Below are 15,438 nucleotides of genomic sequence, written 5' to 3'. Positions count from 1 at the left end.
TCACTTATCACTCAGATAGTGATGTGGTGATGGGAAACACTTTGAGTATATATTAAAATACCTTCTTCAAAACCTCCTTCATAGGGAACAGTTTCTCTCTACAAATACAAGGCACTACATATACAGCAAAAACAACACAAATACTTAAGATTGGTTTCTTTTTGTATGGTTGGTCCCATTAAGTCATTTTGATTTCTTACTAGATGAATATGAAAATATTGAATTCTAAAATATGAAATACAGATTCATTTTTCTGATTCATCCCAGCATACACATAATTTCTACTATTGTCTATTCTCAGATGTTTTGAAAAATTTAATTTTAAATGAATCAAGTAACAGGATTTTTTTTTTAAACTGTGTCCTCAGGAAGAGAGCTACATATTTACAATGTTACTAATGTTAAAGTTTCCCCAGGTGTGCCCTTTTAATACTTATTTTATACTTCTTATTCATTACTGTAGTACTTTATTTAATAATTGTTTCCTTTACACTTGCATTTATCCTTTTTAATGTGAAATGTTTTTCTATTTTTTACTTAAATCATGATTAAGAATTATATGCAGTAAGACAAATGGCAATTTGCTTTAATCATTTCTGAAATTCAATTTAGCATTAAGCCACTAAATTTGAGTGAGGTTCAAATGGGAAGATTTGAAGTGATGTCATTAAATTGGTGTCTAGTAACTGCAAATATTTTTGGATTTTTGCACAGTACTCTGGGGATCCCTACAACCTCTGGGTTCAATTTCACTGGGTCCTGAAGACTGACCAAAGCATCCATTAATTGGTTGAGTTTATTCAAAAAATCTTTGAGAATTGACCATATGTCAGTTAGTGGTGAGTTCCAGGGAGCCCATACCCTCAACTAATGATGCTATAGAAAACTGAAAAACAGGAAGCACATGTGATAAAGGTCATGCCAGGATGATATGGGAGCATATGGTATGGGAACTCCCTGGGGAAAGTAGGGCCATCAGTGAAGATTTCATAAAAGATATGAAGTAAGAATGGAAATTAACCAGGAAATCAAGGCCTTAGGAAACCCACATGTGAAAGCCAAGGGTCCTTGCAAAGTACTATAAGAGATTCAATTGCTTCTAAAAACAGATTTAGGCTCTCACAGTTTACCTCAGTGCTAAAACAATCTCCATTAGATCCTTCCCAATATAGGACCTAGAGTGCGGATTCCCTTCTAGGCAACAACATTCGATTCATTCTTGAAGCAAAGAGGTGGTATGGTAGAGCCAGGGAAAGAAAGAGTACTGTTTTCCACTCTTCTATTTTCTTAGTTATTTTTCCCCTCCATATACAAGTTCCTAAGATCTAATTCTTAAATCCTTTCTTGTCATGACATTTATATATATATATATATATATATATATGCATATTTACAAAGCCTTTATGAATCCAAACTCTTATATGAATATTTGGCTTTGTGATACATTTTTGCCATTTTATAGTTTTAAACTCTTAGTTAGTTTTCTGTCTGAGGAGATGTTCATGCATTTAGCACATAACAGTATATCCAATAGCCACTCTATGCTGCCTTTTCTATGTAACACTGGGTAGAAGGCTGCAACATGCCAAACGTGAGACACAGGTGTTCACATGCCAAAGGGAGACACAGACAAACCAATAAAACACAAAGCAATAAAACACAAAAGAGAGCTGCTTGTATCCTGTGGAGAAGGTAAAATAATATGATAGAGTTTGGTGAGAGATGATTGTGGTACTATCAAGGGTGATCAAGGGGATCTGCTATGATAAGATAACCTTTGGATGGAGAATTGAATGATGAGGAGTTAGCCATTCAAAAATGCAGGGGTAGTATTCTGGCAAATGTAGGCAGGGATCATAATGGGTCTTCTAGACTATGATAAATAATTCAGATTTAATTCTTATATAAAGGAGTAATTATTGGAGAGCTTTAAGCATTGTAGTAACATGACCTGATTTGCTTTATAAAATGAGTTCTGCTATAATATCATTGTGGTAAGAATGGATTCAGGGAAAAAGTAGAAGACTATTGTATTAATCAAGGAAAGAGATGCAATGGGTGTGGATTTGTATGAATTTCTTCCAGAATATTCATTAAATTATAAAGTTATTATGGTTGTGTGTGTGTGTTTGTGTGTGTGTGTGTTTGTGTGTATGTGAGTTAGTGAGAGAGAGAGAGAGAGAGAGAGAGAGAGAAGAGAGAGAGAGAGAGAAGAGAGAGAGAGAGAGAGAGAGAGAGAGAGAGGGAGAAATATGTGATTTTATTCAGGTTTGAACCATATACCCACATTATATTAATTTTCCATTCTAATAAAACAATTCCTGAGCTGGATATTGTAAAGAAAAGAGATTTATTTAGCTTGTGGTATTGTAGGCTGAAAGTCCAAGATCAGGGCCACATTGATTTGGCCTCAGGTGAGAACTTAGTAGTAAATGGCATCACATTGGTAGAAAAGATTACATGGCAATACAATCCAAAGAGATTCAGGAGCCAGGCTTGATATTTTTATAACCACTTGCTCTTACAGGAACTCCAAGGTCTCTGGAGAGCTACATGAATTCCTTCCACAGGTGACACTCCTAATGGTCTAGTCACCTCCCACTAGGACATATGCACCTCTCAAAGGTTCCACCACCTCCTAACACCACCACAATGAGGACCAAGTTTCTAGCACATGAAACGTTGAGTGACACACTCAAACCAAACACAAATCATAGCATACATAATTTAATGTCTGACATAGGATAGAACATGGAGGTTTAGACTTTTGTGATGGAAATATGTTTCCCTCACTCTCGCCTATTCTGTACCTCCACATCCATCTTCCATTTGCATTTTTTCCATTCATACTTGTTCTGCCTTGTGGCATGATCCTTGCTTCACTTTTGCTTTCAATCAACCTTCCATTAGCTAGGAGATTGTAATGACAAATTTACTCTCCTTGTTTGTGGCTTACCCACACCTGGGAAGCTGAGCATTAGCGTGACTTGATTGGGACTTGGAGAATGGGCAGAAACTTGAAGGTAACAGTAGGTCTTATCATAATTGGTAAGAACGAAAAGACTTTAAGATCAATGTTGAAGTATCACCATTAGGAAGGGAAGTGAGGGTAATAAAAGTGGAGGCACTTGTGACATGGACTCACCTAAGGCCAGAACTCCTAGAAGCTTGAGGGAGAATTGTTCAAGCAATTTACTAGGGAGCTCTCAGAAGAATGAGAATGAGGGAAGCAGCATAGGACAGGGAAATAACGTTTAGTGTAAGCTAGTTTTGGCCAAATCTAGTGGAAAAACTCTGGAGTACAAATTATAATACAGAGTTAGTATTTCATAATTCAAGGATCCTGGCTACATTTTGTACCCTTTTTCCTCCCCTTTAGTGAAGTCAGTGTCCAAGAAAGAGCATCTAGCTGTGAGTCCTGATCAGTTAACATACAAACCTTGTAACAGGATGGTTACAGTAACATTTGTCTTATTCCGCTCAGGAGTCTATAGACTGGGTGGCTTAAATAATAGAAACTAATTTTTTAAATTTATTTTTTTATTTTTCTTTTCTCCTTTTCTGTATTTTTTTCTTTTTAGTTATACATGACAGTAGAATGTATTTTGACATACATACATGGAGTATAACTTCCCATTCTTGTGGTTGTACATGATGTGGAGTTACACTGGTCCTACATTTGTATATGAACATAGGAAAGTTATGTCTGATTCATTCTACTGTCTTTTCTATTTCCATCCCCCTTCCCTTCCCCACATTTCCCCTTGTCCAATCTGGTGAACCTCCTCTCCTCCCTCCTCGCTGCTTATTGTGTGTCACCATTCATATATTCAGAGAACATTCAGCCTTTGGTTTTTGGGGATTGACTTTTTTCACTTAGCATGATAGACTCCAGTTCCATCCGTTTACCAGCAAATGCCATGATTTCATTCTTTTTGTCTGAGTAATATTGCATCATATATATGTACTACATTTTCTTTATCCATTTATCTACTGAAGGGCACCTAGGTTGGTTCCATAGCTTAGCTATTGTGAATTGAGCTGCTATGAATATTGATGTGGCCACATCACTACAATATGCTAATTTTAAGTCCTTTGGATATATGCTGAAAAGAGATAACTGGGTAATGGTGGTTCCATTCCACATTTTCTGAGGAATCTCCATACTTCCAGAAACCAGTTTTTAACAGTTCTGGAGGCTGAAGTCCAAAGTGAAAGTTCTGGCAGGAAACATTTCATTTGGAAGCCTCTTCTCTTGGTTGATAGGTGGTCACTATCTCATTGTGTGCTTGCAAGTCCTTTTATTTGCACAGGCACAGAGAGACAGAGTAAGCAAGTTCTGGTATCTCTTCTTTTAAGGGCACTAATTTCATCAGATCAGGGCTCCACTCTCTTAACTTCTTCTAATGCTAATTACCTCCCCAAAGCCTCACTTTAAAATGCCATTACATTGAAGGTTAGGACTTCAACGTATAAATTGGGGGTGAAGACAAAATCATCCAGTCCATAGTAGCAGGAAAAAGAGTTCCATTTGGGGCACCAACTTCTGCTATATATAGTGAGGATTATTAGAGATGAACTTGGCATTGGGGGCATCCAGGGACAATTTAGATGGAGTTAGAAGATGGAGAGAAGTTTGGTAGGATTCACCATTCACATTCAATATTCATTGCTGTGCTGAAGTAGAAAAATGGCTGTTTTAATTCAAGTATGGGGTGACTGACTCAAATGAGAAAAATAACCACTGTGTTACTTTATCTTGAAATTATTTCAATATTTAGAATATTAAAAGAATTTGATGTTCTAAATTTGATGTACAATTATAGTTATTGGAGAAATGCTTTAGGAAAGAATAAAAATAACCCTTAATTTCACAGATTGACTGTAATACTAGCACAAACAGCCTGCATAATGAACACTATGTGGTGAAGCTCTTTTATGTTCTTTGCTTCATGAAAGAATGTCAGAGTTGTAGACATATGATTACATGGCTTCCCATACCATGATACTTAATATTTTAAAAATGAGAAAAAATATCAACAAATATTTTGCATCTAAGGAATTTAAAAAACATTTTTTAGTTGTCAAGAGACCTTTATATAATATATTTTTATGTGGTGCTGAGAATTGAGCACAGTGCCTCATACATGCTAGGCAAGCGCTCTACCACTGAACTACAACCTTAGCCCACATTTAAGGATTTTTTTTCTCTAGGGAAAAGACACACAATACATGTAGACACACATCTACCATCTACCTTCATGTATGTGTGCATATATGTGCATGCATGAGCTGTCTTATTCTTTGTGTGTTTGTAATATGAATCCTTCCATATGGAAAAGCTATATACTAGCATTTAGGAATATAGCCAATAGAATTCCCTACTGTTTGACAAACCAGCATGTTAGCAACAGCTACAAAACAAAGTGTTTTTTTGTTTAATAAGAAAGAGAATTCAGATGAATATTGAATATAGTTTAACAGTATGTACAGTGGAATCATATCTTACAAAGAAGTTTGATTCTAATGCTATCACAGAAAATGATAGCCTTGTATGTGATCCAAATTATTCCTGAAAGTCTCATAAATCTCTTATAAATCACAATGTTCTACCAATATTGCTAGTTTTTATTTTCTTCCCCAGCAATAAAATAGATTTTTGTTCTTAGATTGAACAATTGGAGTAATTGGTTTTGAGGGGCCATGAGGCATGGTATCATGTGTGCCTAAACTCTGAGGTTATATTTGCACAGTGAGATGCTCATTCTTCCAGATACCAGGGAACTGACACTGATGGAGGTCTGCAGATGCATTTCTTCCATTTGGCACTACAGTGGGGAGCATAATTCATTGAGTGGCATGGAGTCATCCAAGTGTAATTTCTTTTTCTATTTCAGTTGCTCTCTCTTTTGCTCTAGTTCCCTCCTTTCTTAATTGCTTGTTTGCTGAACACGTGTAATTGAATCTATATAAGCTAAATTAAAATATATTGCAACTCTTTGGTGTCTGATGTACATATTCTTCGTTGAAATGAAGTCACAAATATAAACACCTATGTGTGTGCCTTTTGAGGTAAGAAGATTCTGTTAGGAGCATTAATTTCATTCTGATTGCTTATGCAATACTAGTGATTTTCTAGTTCCTCTGGTTGCAAAAAAAGTACCATGAGTAGATGCAGGAGCAGTTTCCACCATTTAAGAACAATTCAAAGCTACAAGCCCATTAAATGATGGAAACTTTATAAGCCATGGAATAGTACAGTAGCCCAAATTAAGGCTTTTTCTTGAGAGTGATATAACAACACAAGTTAATTCCTCAATTTCATTTTTGTTTTATATTGGAGTAGCCACTCATTTACATCCTTGTTATATTGTCATTGTTTGTTCATTTGTAATGAAGATGGCAATTTCATTTTGTAATCTCATCTACCATTTAACTGCCATGCCCTGAGAGGAGCCTCAGTGAGAGGATTTTCCTAAGATAGATTCAGTGAAATCATTCTCTGAGAATTTAAGTGAATAAATTGTAATTGTTTTAGTGCCAAACCAAAATGATTTTGTGCATTTATAAGACTAAAAAGTCTACAATTTGAATATTATGTTTTTTTTGCAAAGGTCAATTTCATATTTATTCAAGTCTGATAATTTTGACCTTGTATTTAAGAACACTATATGCTAATTGAAATCTATGTCAAAGGGGAAAAATCCAAGTTCTTAAAGTACACATTTTTTAAGGCATTCAATACTATTAAAAAGAATCCTCAAAAAATATTCTTTTTAGGAATTCTGTTATAGTTGTTATCCAGCTTCATATGCTGATTGAGTAGATGTGTACTGAGTACTAAGTAAACACTGCTAAAGGCCCTGGTAATACTGTAAGTGTGGAAAACCATGTTCTTGACCTCATGAAGCTTATGGCTTTCTGGTGGGGTGATAGACAAAAGATAAAAAAAAAAAAAATTAAAGATACAAAATAAAAAAAATTAAAGAAGTGAAATGTAGGGAAGTGTGAGAAAAACAGAAGATACAGTTCAGGATAGAAAATAACAAGAAATGGACTAATTCACACAGTGATTTGTGAAGACCTGCTGAAGAGGGTAGATTTTAGGCTGAGACTTAAAGGGAAAGGGGTGGACCATGCAAAGAGCCCAAGACAGTGTTTTCTGGCCAGAGATCAGCAAATATCAGACATCAAGGCATATAGAAGCTTGAACTTTCCAGAAGAGAAAGCAGTCTGATGTGGTTAAGCATGTATGTGTGTGCGGAGTGGAGGGATGTGGTATTAAAATTAGATTAGAGAGGTAAACAGGCTCCAGATGATTCAGAGCCTGGATTTTGAAATAAGTACATAGGGAAACCAATAAAGATTTTAAATGTAGAGAGTCATTATTTAATTTGAATTTTTAAAACCTTATTTTGGCTGCTCTTTGAAGAAGGAAATCTGTGTGAACATGTACCTGCATGTTTGTGTTTGTGGTTCAGTACAGAAATAGAGAGACCAGTTGAAAGGATATTAGAATTGTCACCTCAAAAAATTAGATGGTGCCATAGGGTGGCAGTGGAGATGAAGCCAAGTGAACAGGTTTGTGATACATTGGAGTTACTATCTTTTGGATCTATAGATTGATGTGATATTCAAGGTAAGGGAGCATCAAGATTCAACTTATCACTTTTTTTTTCTTTCAACTGACTGTATCATGGTGTCATTTACCAAGATCAAGATCAGGGAGAATCATGTTTCAGAGGGAGATCATGTTTGCTTTTAGATTGCCATGAAACCTGTTGTAAAATTGATTAGTTCATCAAACATTGATTGAAATTCACCATACACTAGACATTATACTAAGTATGGAGTATACTTGCTGTCCCTACAGATATGGAATTTCAGAGGTGATAGACTTCAGAGTGCTGAAGAGACCATAGTTACAAGTAATTCAGACCATCATTCTTATTTTAAAGATGAGGGGTAGAATTTGAACCATTTAATTTCTCCAGAAATATCATGACTCCTCTATAAAAACCATGGTTATTTTTAAAAAGTTAATTTATTCATCCAAAGCTAGTTGTGGCATTATTTCTCCTTAGGGATGTGATGAATCTATTTTCATTTGTTTTAATGAATCATTACAATCAGCATTATTAATATACTTTCTGATGTATTCTAAAGTCATGAAAATACAAATAGCTTAGCCACAATTTCAATGAGGAATGCTTTATTGGTTCCAGTCAGATTTATAAATAACAGAAACATGCAAAATCATAAACCATATTCTAATGTACACACATTTTTTTACTATGGCATTAATAGTAGGCAAAAGGGAAATTGGCCACTTGTGTTTCTGTGTTATTGATGGTAGGTTGCTAATTACCTTAAATTATTTTTGAGTGCATTTTTTAAAGCTAATAGCATGAATTTGAACGGAAAGAAAAAAAAGAGGCCCCTGAAAGTTTGTTTTTCTGTAATGCATAGTAGATGTGTGTGTGTGTGTGTGTGTTAAAATATTTGTTTTATGGTCCTATTTAACTTTATAAGTTGTTTGGTCAAGATTAAATAGTGAGTATATGCATTGTGCAGATCTGAATAATTTAAATACCAGAAGAGGAAAAAAGATTATTTAGGGTGGTCTAATAAGCATGCTTATTATCTAAATTATATTACACCATTTATTGTTCATTTAGAGCAGAGTTTTCTTGGCTCTTTATACTAGGTCAAGTACTGTGAAAGAAGAGATGAAAGTTCCTGCCCTAAGGGCATAACAAACTTAGAGCATCAGGCATGATCCAGTCTGCAGACACACAAGCACACACAGGAGAGGGTGTTTCCTGCAGTGATTACTGCCCTGGGAATGCCCCGTACAGTAGAGAGTTTCAAGATATTTTGTAGAAATAGGAGTTGTTAACTAGAAAAAAAGCATTTCAGTATAAAAAATGATAAAAGTAGATACTGAACAAGACAGATAATAGTCCAATGGCCTGCTTGAAGTTTAAAAGTCCTTCAAAGAAAAGAAGATTTTTTAAAGCAAGGAAGGAGATAGATTGGAATGTGTGTGAATGGAGAGGCAAAGCTACTGTGAAAATGGTTGGCATTATCACAATAAAAAGCAATTAAACCAAAGTTCTGCCTCATTGCTAAAACTGGAACGGCAGGATTACATTCAAAAAACTCCGGGACTGATAGCAAAAGATTTAACTCCATCAAAAAGATAGCTTGTCTCCTGGAATCCATCAGAAATAACAAAATAGGGGCCTTCTTCATGAATATCACCAAACAGTAATATTCTGTTTATTAGTTTACTGTGTCACAGTCTCATCAGAGACACAAAGGTGAGCTGGGCACAGCAGTGCACAACTGTAATCCCAGCATCTCAGGAGACTGTGTCAGGAGGATTGAAAGTTGGAGGCCAGTCTGGGCAACTTATGGAGAGTTTGCCTCAAAATAAAAAGGGCTGGGGGTAGAGTTCAGTGGTAGAGCATCTCTGGGTTAAATCCCCTGTACCAGGAAGAGAAAAAAAAAAAAAAAAAAGACATAAGAGAGAGTACATGTCTCACTTCTTGAATAAATGCTTAGAAATAAACATTAGCAAGAATTTGGAAGAAGCCTTTGGGGCAGGAAAATCTCTTAATTCCTAACCACACATCCCTGGGTCTCCCAGTCAGCCCACCTCCTCTAGTCCCCCTGTGGTACTTCAGCTTTCTAACTGTGGATTAATATTTTCCCCATAATTAGCTCCTTCTCTTGCTATGCATATGGTATTCAGCCTTGTACTCCTTCACATGTCATGTTAGAATATTCTTCACTATGTCAGGGGCCAGGACACCCACTTGTTCCTGAAGGTTGAGGTTGAGAGTGGGGAAAGGAAGGCAACTGCCCTGGCAGGGTTTTTGATGTTTATTTTCTCCCAAACTTTTTCAGCTGCACTAATTTCCAACCATCAAGAGAAGCTCTCGAGAGGATACATCTTGAGAAATGTTCACATATGCAAACCAAATGTCTTCCAATGAGGTTTTTGAAAAAGTCCCTTTAAACTTTAACACGTATGGGGCTAGAGCTTGCTCAGGTGACCCCAGGCCTGCACAGGCAGGACCCCATCAGCACCCACCAGACACACAGGCCCTCATCTTGAGAATTATGTTTTGGTTGATCATTTTCATTTGTTTTCAAAAATTGTTTCTTTGAACATTACTTATAGAACTTTCCCATTCTTTAATTCTACTCAGGAAAAAGAGGTTCTCATCAGTCAGCTGCCAAACTCATTTAAGAAGGCAGGAAAGCACAGCAAGCTCTCTCCAAGGCTTCTTTGGGCATGTTGTCAGGTCTGTGGTTTGCTTCTAGAAATTTGGCCAATGAGTTGATCAGTATTCACCCCTCCTTTTCTTTAGGATAGGGTGTTTTAAGAGAGAATAGTATATAACACAGCACCTTATTCTTTCATTGTGTTTGCCAAACAGGAAAGTCCATCAGCTTGATCATGGAGGAGAACAATGACTCCGCAGAGAACCCCCAACAAGGCCAAGGGCGGCAAAATGCCAGGAAGTGTGGGTGGCTGAGGAAGCAAGGAGGTTTTGTCAAGACCTGGCATACCCGCTGGTTTGTGCTCAAGGGAGATCAGCTCTATTATTTCAAAGATGAAGATGAAACCAAGCCCCTGGTAAGTAGGAGAACATAAAAAGCATTGCAAGCCTAAAAGCCAAGTACTAGAGGGATTTGCTAGAAACGGATAGAGACTGAGGTCAACTCAGATTCCTTCATTTTCTAGGCATCCTTCACGCTTCTTCACCATTGTTTACTTTAATTTGGAACTTATGAACTTGCTAATTGAGGCCAACAGGCAGATTATACTTGCCTAATGTTAATTTTCTTTTTACTACACCGGAACAAAATGCCTGAGTCTCTCAGGCACGCTAACTTCATGAGAAATATTTAATGCATATCTACTAGAAGACATACATTATAGTCCAAACATCTTTCTTTTTCTTGGGAATAAGTTAAAAGCATGGACTTGAAGGAAAACCATGTACATGACTTTCAGTAATTGCTGAGACATCTTTAATAGCAATTCTCTGAGGCTTCCCCTCCACCTTAACTCTTATGAAATATGGATGCAGTGATAAACCAACACACACAATATACTCCCCTAGGAATCGTTTCTGTATTTCTTTGTGGTTCCTTAGCAGTTTTTCATTTCCTTATTTCCTTATTTTCTCAGTCACAAATCTCAAGTCTCCAATGGCAGAAGAAAAATCTCCATCTGCATTTTGAGGCTGCAACAAGGGTTCTCAGCTGTGATCATTGCTCATTAATTGATGGATGTGAGCTGAGGCATCACCCTGTGATTTTCCTTCATCTACATCTGTGGGGTGTATTAATCAGAGAAGAGACATTGTAGATTAGTTTATGTAAACATCCCTGACAGTATGTTCTTGAGGCTATTTTCTCATGTGCTCAAGTTCAGGAACTTAATTAGGAATTTGGATCAAGACTCTGCTTTAGTATTTTAAATTCCTGAGGCATTATAATTTCACAAGGTTCTCATTCCTTTAGTAATGCATTACATAAAAATAGCAAAGAAAGTACAACTATAAGCCCAAATCATTCTCTTTTTTTTCTTTTTGTGATTTCTACTCATTTTTGAACATCTATAAAGGCTAAGAATTTACACACATTTTCTTATGAAATACTCAAAATAATTATCAGAGGTAGACGTTATTAATCCCATTTTTGCATGAAGCAGTCAAGTTTTAGGTGTAATTCAGATAACCCAAAGTGCAACAGATGATGAGTCTGCAATTTCATTCTGGATACATCTGAGTTAATATGGCCTTAGCTAGAGGAATGTAACTTAATAAGCTGATCCTGCATTGATATTGTGACAGTGAGAGCACATTTTCACATCTGTTATTTTACTTGTCATAGCAAACCTGTGAGGAATACAGGGATTATTTTAACAGATCAGCACGTTATGTCTTAGAGATATGAAGTGACATGGTCAAGATCATATAGAGGGGCTGGGGGTGTGGCAGAGCACTTGCCTAGCATGTGTGAGGCGCTGGGTTCAATATTCAGCACCACAAATAAGTAAATAAAATGAAATAAAAATGTAAAAACAAACAAACAAAAAAACATCATACAGAGATCAGAGGCAAGGTAGTGCCTGTGATGTTATTTAAATCATTACCCATTCTGGTTAACAACTTAGTCCACTTTACACCATGCCAGAATAAGAGTCCATGGGATCAGACACTGAATCTTATTCATATTTCTATTTTATTCTGTATGCTTCTCCATATCAAAGTCTACACACTGAATCCCCCCATGTTCTATGTTTTTAACATTAACTTGATCCCTTTCACTGAGTTTGGTAAAAATGATTTTGGTAAAAATATTATCTAAATATCTTGTGTTCAAGATAATAATTCACAATCTTATTCTGAGTATTGTGTAATAAAAAACAAGGTGTTCTCCTCTCACTATACCTTGTAATTAAACACCAAAATAAAGGCCTTCTTGAAAAATGTTACAGCTGGAAAAAGAAATGGTATCTATTTGTATGTGTATGAGTAGCTGTTAAAGGGCTATTGCTAATGAATGGCAGATGAGGACTAGAAGCAGAGTTCCTTGCTTCTGATATAGTGCTCCTTCTGTTTTGCCTTTGCACTCCTAGTGAGATTCAACTTTTCTTTAGACTTGCTTTTAGTTAGAAGTATATCTTGGTTATGTTTGACTTCAGTGCTTCTAACATAAAGATGCCCTGGGCCTTTGTATGTTTTGATGAAGAATACTTCAATAATACTGGAGCAGGCAAACATCACTAATTAAATTGAAAAAAAAAAAAAAAAAAAAAACCTCTTCTAAGCATTCCTAACCAACTAGAATTGTTCACTAAACAAAACTTCCTTTTTTTTCTTCTCTCTTAGAAGGTACTTACTAAAATAGGAATATAAAACCCTTATAATTTGTGTCTCTCTTGTCCCAGAATAAGGATCTTAATTTACTTGAGTAAAACTGTAGGTGAGTTTCTCCTTAACTCAATACAGAAAATCAAACTGTAACATTATCTTCGTTATGAAAAATTCCCACCTGCTGAGGAAAATACATAAGCAAAATTATAATTGGGAAAGATGACCATGGAAATGCTGAAAGCTCTGAAAACACAGATGTAATCATCTGGTAGGGTTGGAAAAAGGTGCACAAGGTAACAGGTGACTCCCACCTGGGGTGTTGAAAATTGGTGGAAGTTTTCCAGGTAGATAAATTGGAGAAGATAAGGAGTTGCATAATAGACATCTATTGATAGAGTGCTCCATATTTTTTATAGGGTGGCAAAGTGGCAAAAATGTCATTAGAGAGATCAGTGGGACCACAACAGATAGGAACTGTATGCAGAAGCAGTGACTGGATTCCCTTGTAGGCAATGGGAAGTTATTTCCAGACAAGCTGCACAACTATGTTAACCTTGAAAAGATTTCCTAGTGTGAAACCTGAGTTAATGAATATAGTTTCTCAATTCAGTTTTTCTTCCATCCATTCCTTCAATTTTCATCTCTCCAAGAAAAAAATATGTATATTAACTCATACTATATATTTGCATAAATATGTATATATTTGATTTAGTGTATTACACATTTAATCACTTGAACTTTATGTTGATGTTTTTATGTTCTCATTCACATTGTACCTTGCCTTCCAAATATTCAACAACCTGTGCAAGTGTGAGAACCTAGAAAGTTTCACCTCCACTTTTCTTATTTTCTTTTCTTGAGCCAAGATAAAAATGTCTCTGGGTTCTCTCTAAGGGACAGTGCCTGATTGTAAACAATGACTTTCCAGCATTTAACCAAGGTTCCTCTGGCAATGTATTAGGGGATTTTCTCAAAATGTGACTATTTCATATTTAAAATAAAACAAACAATATTCGTAGTGCCCTGTAATTTTTTTTTAATTGGAAAAAACCCATAATTAGTTTATCATGGATAAAACTTTCTCCAGAAATTATTGGCTACAAGTGTTTGCATTTATACAGAAAAGTATTTTATTCACAAAAAATTTAAAAACTAAAGTTGATTTTGGTTGTTTCTGAAAAACACAAACACACACAGAAATGTGAGATGAGTAGCCAACTTTTGAAAATACATTAGTATATCCATAATTTTGTAACTCATAGGGTACTACTGTAAATATTTTATGTGGTTGTATTTTTCCATTTTGAGGTAATATTTTTCTCTTTTGATGTTTTTAATCTTATAATAAAATCTTATTTACATTCAGAGAAAAAAGTTAGAAATTATACCATATGGAAGACTATCAAAAAAAAAAAAAATCTTCCCTATCACTGGATACCCCTAGGACTTTGCAATAGTGATTTTTAGAAAAGTTTTAAAACAAAATTAAACTAAATTCATCAACAATTTTTTGTGACCATTTTTTATTAATAGTAATGACAATTGACTGAGGCCTTAATTATAGATATGATTACATGGAGGGAACAGATAAGTCATAGATAAAGCATGAATGTTAGTTATCCTAAAACTTAGGCAATTGGGCTGGTTTTGCTAAATGAATCCAGTGATAAATTTTAATGTCTTTTGGACTCATATATCTTACTTCTATCATGAAGGGTATTATTATTTAAATGAAAACTAAATCTCAACTTGGGCTATGCTAGAAATATGATTGAAGTTGACAGTAGAAAGCATCAATTTTTAGAAGCCGTTTGAGACTCCTGATAAAATGGCTCAAATCTAATAGGGACCAACCCAATTAATTTATTCCAGACATTCTATAGCAGTTATTGATCCAATTGTGTGGGGAATGTTTTTTCTGGACATGAAGAGAGTGACACTATATTAGATCATAATAGATTTTCTTAAATTAGGGGACAAAATGATTTTGAGTGAATTATAACCTGAGGGCTGACCGCTAAATGTGCAAGCATTGATTGCTGATTAAAGAGCAATTTTAAATATTTAATGAAATTCATGAGTTCATGAAATCTAGAAATCTCTAAGCCATTCCTGCTCTCCATTATAAAATATGAGTCAGAAGAAGTCAAAGCCCCAACTAAGTGCTTAAAATAATACTGGAAACACTAAAACTTGGATTTTTTCCTCAAATCTAAAACAGACTTCTACATAGCTTCCAAGCCTTTGGATATTTAAAAAGATACATAAAGTGGTTCTGTGTGTCTTTATGAAATTTAGGAACTCTTAGTGCTTTCCTAGAAATGATCAAAACATGGAAAGTATTAATATAAAATATTTTACTCCATGGTTAGTTGAATAATGTTGTATTGCTTATCTTTATACAGCAATATAGGCATAATTTATATTCAGAGTAGTTGGGTTGAATTTATAGTCATTTCATTCATTTGGATTGAATTTTGGCTTATCTACTTACTAATTAAGATACATTGGACAAATGAATTAGCTTTCTTAAGCTTTA

The 15,438-nt window shown here is 35.3% G+C and overlaps 1 protein-coding gene across 2 annotated transcripts in view; it reads left to right on the top strand.

Annotated features, from left to right (window-relative positions):
- The window catches only part of Arhgap24 (Rho GTPase activating protein 24), an 807,091-nt gene that overhangs the window by 422,407 nt on the left and 369,246 nt on the right, over positions 1-15,438 (top strand). For both annotated transcript variants that reach the window (XM_047566946.1, XM_047566945.1), the window contains exon 2: positions 10,449-10,648. In XM_047566946.1, the coding sequence (XP_047422902.1) occupies positions 10,469-10,648 (180 nt within the window). In that variant the 5' untranslated portion in view covers positions 10,449-10,468. The remainder of the gene's footprint in view (positions 1-10,448; positions 10,649-15,438) is intronic.

The sequence above is a fragment of the Sciurus carolinensis genome, chromosome 10 (genome assembly GCF_902686445.1).
Source record: "Sciurus carolinensis chromosome 10, mSciCar1.2, whole genome shotgun sequence".
Taxonomy (NCBI): Eukaryota; Metazoa; Chordata; class Mammalia; order Rodentia; family Sciuridae; genus Sciurus; species Sciurus carolinensis.
The sequence above is the reverse complement of the archived record's forward strand: the minus strand, read 5'-3'. Positions and strand labels throughout refer to the sequence as shown.